Genomic DNA, 8415 nt, shown 5'->3' on the forward strand with positions numbered 1-8415 from the left:
ATTAGGAAAATTTTCTTTTAGACAGTTTAAATCGTCGCAACAATAGTTTTTTTTTTATAAAAGCACTTAACAAAATTAGTTGCAATAAAAGTAATTGAGGAAATAGAGACCTAAAATAATAAAAGTGGTGACTTAAAAATAGTATAGACAGGATAGAAATTGATATCCTCTTTGGTAGAAACAGTGGTTTATATGTTTGAGGTTAAGTTTTTTTTTTATATCATAAAGTGGCAAACGAGCGAGCGGCCACGTGAAATCGCTGAAATAGCAAAGTGACCGTTGCCCGTAGGCATACGCAATTGCATATGCATTGCCTATCTTAAATCGACGGAGGAGAGGATGCACAGAAAGAAAATATTTTCCCTTCACATGCATCCTTTCATCCGGAAAGTCCACTTCCATTTCCCATCCTTTCCTTATAAGAAAAAGGATGGGAAGGGAAAGAGGCTTAAATTAGGCCTCCGGGACACACACTCACACACGAAACGCGGAATTGCTTCCACTTGACGCCTGTCTTCTGTGTGGTCGTGGTATTTCACCGGGCGAGCCGGGACAATTCGTGCGAAGATGTTAAAGCGGGCTCAACCACTGTTAAAACTGTCAAGTTCATCAAGTCCGGTCTTTATATTCTTAAGTCTTTGAAACCACACTCCAAAAACTACATACAGATTAAAAACTTGCTATATATTTGTTATCTGTGATTCAAAATATTTCTATTGAATACAGCGCCGATTGATTTGTTATAATTATTTCGTGAATGTTTTATCGTAAATCAATATGAAAATATAAAAACTTGTATTCGACTCTGTTAAATTTAGTTCATCTGAATGAAATGAGATTGAAGCGAGCTGTGTCCTATATTTTTTTTACGACAGATGAGTCAAAGATGAAATATAAATTTCTATATTATGTGTTCAATATATTTAAATCGCACGCGTGTTACAATGTTCTGTAAATATAAAGTTACTTGGTAAATGCAGCGATGTTTATTAACATCTCACGTTCTTAGTTTTTTTATAACGTGCCTTAAAATTAAATCTTAGATCTTACTAATATTAATGCGAATGTATAGATGGATGGATGATTGTTTGAAGGTATCTTCAGAACGGCTGAATGGATATCGCTAAAATTTGGCATAGATGTAGAGCATAGTCTGGAAGAACGCATAGTTTACTTAAGATTTTTTTTCACTCAACGTGGATGGAGTCGCAGGCGATAGCTTGTGTTTGAATAAAATAAAATGCATAATTAATTTCCATTATTTATTCGTTACTTTCCACGATAATTTTCTTGTTTTTATATAATATTGCCCTCACTAGAGTTATTTATATTTGGCACGGTATTTGGCGTTGTTATCTATCATAAAATACTGAATATTTCACTCTATTGCTCCACTGATTCATACACATTTCTTTGGTAAAGACATCATATGTTTAAATACGATCCAGCGAAAACTTTCCAGCCGTCTTAACAATTCTTATTTTACTGAATTATATGTTTATAAGAAAAAAAGTCTCGTTAATTTAATGATTTTGTAAATGCTTAGAAGCGGAAAGTTTCCGCTAATATTGTAACTTTAACCCTCCGTTAACTTTAGGTATCCAAACAAACATTCTTTGGATTATCTAAACAAGTAGAAAAAGAACTAACACCTAATAAGACTATTTAACAATATGTCTGCAAAAAAAATCGCATCAGAATCTTTTTGAACTAATCGTTTGAATTCTCTAATTTACTTACAATACTAAAATTGACACCTAAACGGTTCAAATAAATAATTTATTAATACCAGATGTCTAAGTTACAACGAAGAACTTAAGAAAAACAATATTGCACTTAGCTAGTACCGTTTATATAGTTAGAGGCAAACAACCTTTTTGCATAAAAATATCGTCTACAACAAACACAACATGTCCTCGTCGAACTCGCGTCGTCGCCTCCTCAACACGTGCGAACAAATTACTCACAACTAAGTCTTCCCAAATATTATATACTTTCAAATTAGTTGCAAGAATTCGAAAAGAAAATAATTTACATTTTATAAATATATTACTTTGGGAGTTTATAAATATAATTATGGTCATAAATTATGGAAAACATATCAAAAATCCGATCATGTATAAAAATCAAAGAGAAAATGAACACTTAAAAGCCAGTCGACGTTTGAAGTAAGCATAGAGTATATAACATTAGATCAGTAGATTAAAGTATATTCAAGTGAGCAGCTATATATTCAAACGAGAAAATAATAACATCTCATAATGTAATCATTTCAATAAAATGCAAAACGAAATGCAAGTTAGAAAACTTAGTCGCTCATTTCAATATTCTTTAAATTAAACGTATAAATGTCTTTTGGCCCGCAAAAGTGAACAACGTCGTCACATACATCCACATAGGAAGACGTCATTTGGCAAATAGATTTAAATCCAATTAAAGTTAACTCCCATTAATCCTATACAAACGAGCATTATTTAATTATTGCTTTATTTTCATTTGGTCTATCAAATCCATGGCGAGTGATCATTCGTGTAAATGATAAGTTGTGTGCTATCCGTGTGCTTATCTTCAATTACCAGCTAGAATAGAAAGAAATAAAGCGTCTCCACAAACAGTTACTACGAGCAGCGAAACTATCAGTAAAATACGTCTAAAAGATGAACACTAGTTATCCTAACGGGATCGCGTCTGTCGACTTCACAAGGTCTGCGGTAAGGTTCCTCCTGAGATCACGTTCTTATACTTTAAGTACATTCTATTATTGCGTGTTTACAATTGCACTTTTACCATTGCAACGAACAGATGAGAGAGTCTTTGATACATTCGATTCACACCACAAATGCATTGTCCAGAGCGAGCGCGGTCAGCCGGGCCGGGCGCGCCTCACACGGGCGGCTCCAGGTGCCGCTGCAGAGACGTCAGTCAGGTGTGGAACACCCACCCTGGGATCGGAGGTCACGCGTCCGGGACGCCGTGAATGTGGTGCTGGTAGTTGTGGTTCAGCTTGTTGGCGAACTCGTGCATGATGTCCCTGAAGATGACCGAGTCGAGGTTCTCGCCGAGTATGTAAAGCAAATACCAATCGCCCATTTTGCTGCGGCGCACGATCGTGTCCACATTGTCGCGCCGCACGAGCCGGAAGCGCATGCGCATCATGTAGACGCGCATTCGCGGCGAGAAGATGATCACCAGCCGGTACACAAGCGTGATGAAGGTGAGGACGCCGAGGATGACGAACCAGAACCAGAGGAAGACGTAGATCTTCTCGTTGACGACGTTCAGCGGCAGAATGCAGAGCGCGTCGTGCCGCTCCACTTCGCCCGACGAACCGAACTTGTTGAACAACGTGCATTTCACCATTCTGTAACATCAACATTATATCAGATTTTAAATACAGTAATACTTTAAATAAAAATAACATAATCAGGCTACTACAGCTGATTACTGACAACCGCAAGCGGCGCAGCGACGAGCGATGCGGGCTCTTACAGCAACCACATTTACAATCCAATTAATGGATTGTAATAACTAATAACCTTAAAAAGAACTCGCAATTTCCCTCAACGAATGGATACAATCAATTGAAATAAATAGATTATGACGATTAAAATCAAAAACTACTGGAATGATTTCACAAATTCTTTTTCCATCACAAAGCTACATTATCACTGAGTTACAATTTCGTAAAGAATAAGTCGGGGGCAAAAACTAGTATGTCATAATAAAAATGCACTGCAGCAAAGTTATACATAAGTTTAAGTGAGCGTGTTTGGGTTACCTGGGGAAGACATATATCATGGGGTCGACGCGGTCCTCCTGGTCTGACTCCATGTACGCGATCACCTTCAGCCCGAACGTCATGAACTCGCCGTCGAAGAACCGGTTCATCAGGAACATTTGCCCTGGACAATAATAGATTATAAAATAACCGGAATAGTGAACTGTCATTTAGGGATTACTCCGGGGAAATATGACGTCTGTTGTAAATGATATTCAATAATTTTGTTGATTCATTAACTGCAACATTGTCTTAAGTAAACACTAGCTACAATACTGCTTAAAAATCGGGGCCTCCTTTTTTGATATCGGGGGAAATCTTCCAAACATCCGACTGCATCCGACTCTGGCACCACAAGCGCCAGAGTCGGATGAACAGGGTCGTCTGCGGTGCCCCCTTTTGTCTGGCGCCCTGAGCGGTCGCCTCACCTCGCCCTACCCTAACCGCTACTGTTAACCATTAAATGTTTGTATGGCATCAAGTAAACACCACAATGTTGTCTACGATATCATAAAGCAGTAAAAATAGAAACCCATTTATATTCAAAGTTGGTATTTGATCTACATATATGATAAAGAATATGGATTTATGTATTTTATCATATCCATACAATAGTATGATTAATGTTTTTAAATTTAAATTCCTTTGATAGCTTCGGAAATACGAACTGAATTTTCGAATTCGTTTCAAAACGATTTATTAAAATGAGTTTCATAAAACGGTCAGTGCACGTCGTTGGTTTTTTCAATAAACCTTTCCGTTTACTTCCGGTAGTTATTTTTATTTTTTTTTATGTATTAATAAAAGTAAGGCCAGTGTGTGCTGACGAAAGCTGTCGATGTCATTCCAGGGAGGGCTATGAAATAAACGATAAAAGCTTTGAAATAATAAACAAAAAGAATTCACAAGACAATTTAAAATATACATTCCAATGAAAGCAATTAATGCTTAGATTGTATTTAACCTTGCAATTAAAAAAAAAGTTTTCCAAAAGATTGCAATTCTTTTACTGTACATTACTTTGTACAATTTTAGCAGCGAAAACGTACAAAAAAATTTATAAACGATTAGAAATTAACATAAATTTTTATAAAACGAGTGGAAAAATTATTGACGAAAAAAGTCAGTTTCGTGGCCCGATATTTTGCCAAACTTATATCAGTAGCCATCTGTGGTGCGAGCGGGTCTGAATCTCAAGTACCTTACTCGTGCCTACCTCCTCGCCGCAAGTTGTAAATCATAACATGTAACATTAAAACTATCCCATCCCTTATTGAGAGATACTTCTACATTACTTAAGTAGATTTTTTAGAACAAAATTACTAAAAAAGAAAGGATAAGAGGGAGAAGAGGAATTGGTGAGAGCGCCACCGACACTCCAGGGACGGAATAGCAGTGAATTCAGGTGGCTGGTTATTCCTTTGCCAATATTTATATATTAAAAATATATTTTATGTCCTCACCTATAACATTGATAAGGGCAAGCGACTCGCAGAGGTAGTACCTGTAGGCCCACCAGTTGTGGTACCTCAGGTTCTCCCACAGGTAGTCCAGGATTAGTTTCTTCTTCGTCTTCTTTTCTATCTCTGTGCAGACCCCGACGTCGAGGTCCATCATGAGGGCGCGGATCTTGCCCCCCTCCCAGGACTTCCACAGCCAACGCGGTGCATAGAACAACATCGCCTGCAACAACAACATTCAATCAGAAAGTTTCAAATCTCTTTTTTGGTATATAATAATAGTTAAAGTGAAATCTTTAAAGTTCACAACATTGTATTAATCTCGTATTTAAAAGAATCACGTCTTGAATTAACTTGTAACAAATTCACAATATTAATTAATTTACTGTCAGTTTCTGAGACCAAAATCCCCCTTTAAAACATATAGTTGTCTCTGTTTTGTCAACGATGAAAGAAAAGGACAATCATATATTATATACAGACATTTGGTCTACGAAAGCAACGGTCAGAAATATTTCCGAGTTGACAAATTAGGTTGTATATATATAAATATTTTGTATCTATGTTGATATATAATACTATAATGCATACATACAAATAAATAAAACAGATCTCTAAGTGATTCATGATACGAGTTACTCTAAATAAAACGTTCTAAATCAAAAGCAGATATTTTGGCGTAGCGGCCGCCTCGACCTGAGAACGCGTACGAGTGTACACGTTGCAAAATAGACTCATTTTAAAGGCGGCAGAGCTGCAAACGCATCTGCTGACGTTACAGCAATAAATTCGTTCGGCTAGACGATGCCATAAAACAGCGCTTTATGGATATGAAGTATTATCGGAGTTTTCATCGCGTGCGTTTCAATACTACTATTTATTTAGGACGGCAATGTTTTTGCTGGCCGTACAAGTTTTGCAAACGATATCTCAATTAAACTTAAGTCTTTATGCTGCCGCTAGATGGCGTTAGTTGTACGATGGTCATGCAAAATAAGAAAAACGGCATAGCAAAGAAAATTTTGTAATGAATCAAAAATGTAAATTGAATAATATTTGTTCAGTAAATTGTAGAACATTTTGATTCACACTATTAATAAATCGTAATCGTATTTAGTAAGATTATATTTTAATTATTTAGTTTCCTAGAACTAAGAGTGTAAATAATCAATTTATTATTGTTAAAAAAAAGAAAAAAACATAAAAATCGTAATAACATAATCGCAATTATGCAAAGTTAAACCATATTTTTATTTATTAACAAAATTAATTAGTTATAATAAAAAGCAATAGTTATAATGGAAACTGATTAATATTTGAGTTTGAGGTTCGCCTAATCCGCTGTGACTAACAAGCGCAGAGGCAGTTGACCTTTTGTCTTGTTAGTTAGACATCAAGTGTGTAGTTGGCCTTAGATGTTTCGTCGCTGCCCGAACACAAAACCTTTAAAAATAAACATACATTTGAACGATAAACAAACATGTAACTATTTACAACGTCAAAATTACAATATTGAACGAATTTACAATTTTACAATTGAGTCATCCTTAACTTGGAAAACTTATCTCGGTGGAGACGTAATAGACACACCACTCATGATGACATAAATTAAATTGTCTATGCTTCAATCTTACCTTAGTTTATTCCTGTTTACTTGGTTATAAATGATAAGTGGATATCACCTTGTAGTCAATTTCTATTTGATTGTTTACCGCTATAGTAAATAAGATATAACAAAAAATATGCACGTAATGCGGTCGATCAAAGTATAAAATGTAAATAAGAATGTGTATTTGTTATATAAAACATATAACACTTGAATATGTCTATCTTAGAGTTTGTCGCGTTGTGTTCAAGTAGTTTACATCCGAGCGAGCGCCTCTCAGCTGTAAAGATAAATTGCCGCAATGAAGACATCGATGTGTGTTAACTTTACCTATTCTTATTTATTATAAAAGTAGAGAGAATATAGAGAAGATAAATATTGTCAATCTTCTATAATAGAAAGAAATTAAACCATACCTTTGTATCGAATTGGCAATTGGCAAATTAAAAGATTTTGCTCTGTTAAACGAATGTCTTGATATAAGAAGTCTTTTTATATTCTTTAACAATATTTCTCAATTTCCGAGACATTCATAACAATCGCTAACAGCTTAGTTATCGTAACGAAACAATTTCGTCGAAAGCGCAATTTAGTTTGTTCGGATATTGGTTGTGTTTATTTCGGTAATGGGGCGGCGGGGCGAAGCGGCAGCGGGGCAGCGGGGCGAAGGGGCAGCGGGCAATATCGTCGCACGTGCTTGTAATTGTCGGTTAATATTGCGCCTCGATACGCACTATAGTGCACGCACTACACGACGACCCGAGGTGTGACTCACTTGGCACAGGACGCCCGCGTCCAACTCGCTAACTACAAGTAACAAGATACTAGCGATTTTTAATAATTAATATTACACAGATTAAAAAGTTAAAGATATTTTATTATCTATGGTAACTAAAAGCAAATGAAATTAAAATTAAAATTAAAAAATATTCGAAATGTAAAGATGTCGTATTTTGTGTTGACACAATCCGCTATTCGCTTAAATATTGCGCGACATGTGAACGGCCAAACGATTCGTTTTTCAGCGGGACTCGTGACTCTTTCAGGGTTACGTGAGTGTATTGAGAGGAAATTCGTCACACTCAATGAGTTATGACATAATAATAATTATAATGACCTATATTTACCAGCTGCGAGGACAGTTAAAAACCAGAAAACTACGCGCAACAAACAATGTATATTTAGACCAATTTTTAGTATGACGTCATATAGATTCTAATAAACAATCTATAGAGATAAAATTAAGAGTATCATCATCATCAGCTCACTATACGTCCCCACCGAGGGGCTCGGAGCCTACCCTAAGTTAAGGGTGATTAGGCCATAGTCAACCACGCTGGCCAAGTGCGGGTTGATTGACTTCACACATATCCTTGAATTTCTTCTCAGGTATGTGCAGGTTGCATCACGATGTTTTCCTTCACCGTAAGAACGTCGGATAAATGTACATATGTAAATCGGAAATCGAAAAACACATTGATACATGGCGGGATTCGAACTCAGGACCTGCCGATTGCAAGTCAAGTGCTTGACCACTGAGTCACCGACGCTCCACAAAATAATGAGTATAT

General features: G+C 36.3%; 1 protein-coding gene across 8 annotated transcripts in view; it reads right to left on the minus strand.

The window, feature by feature from the left end:
• Nucleotides 1–1261: 1261 nt before the first annotated feature.
• The window catches only part of shakB (Innexin family member shaking B), a 56029-nt gene continuing 48875 nt past the window's right edge, over nt 1262–8415 (minus strand). For all 8 annotated transcript variants that reach the window (XM_013311690.1, XM_013311683.1, XM_013311687.1 and 5 more), the window contains 3 exons: nt 5242–5461; nt 3779–3902; nt 1262–3361 (listed from right to left, as the gene is read on the minus strand). In XM_013311690.1, the coding sequence (XP_013167144.1) occupies nt 2956–3361; nt 3779–3902; nt 5242–5461 (750 nt within the window). In that variant the 3' untranslated portion in view covers nt 1262–2955. The remainder of the gene's footprint in view (nt 3362–3778; nt 3903–5241; nt 5462–8415) is intronic.

This window comes from Papilio xuthus, unplaced genomic scaffold (genome assembly GCF_000836235.2).
Source record: "Papilio xuthus unplaced genomic scaffold, Pxut_1.1 DF827680.1, whole genome shotgun sequence".
NCBI classification, from domain to species: Eukaryota; Metazoa; Arthropoda; class Insecta; order Lepidoptera; family Papilionidae; genus Papilio; species Papilio xuthus.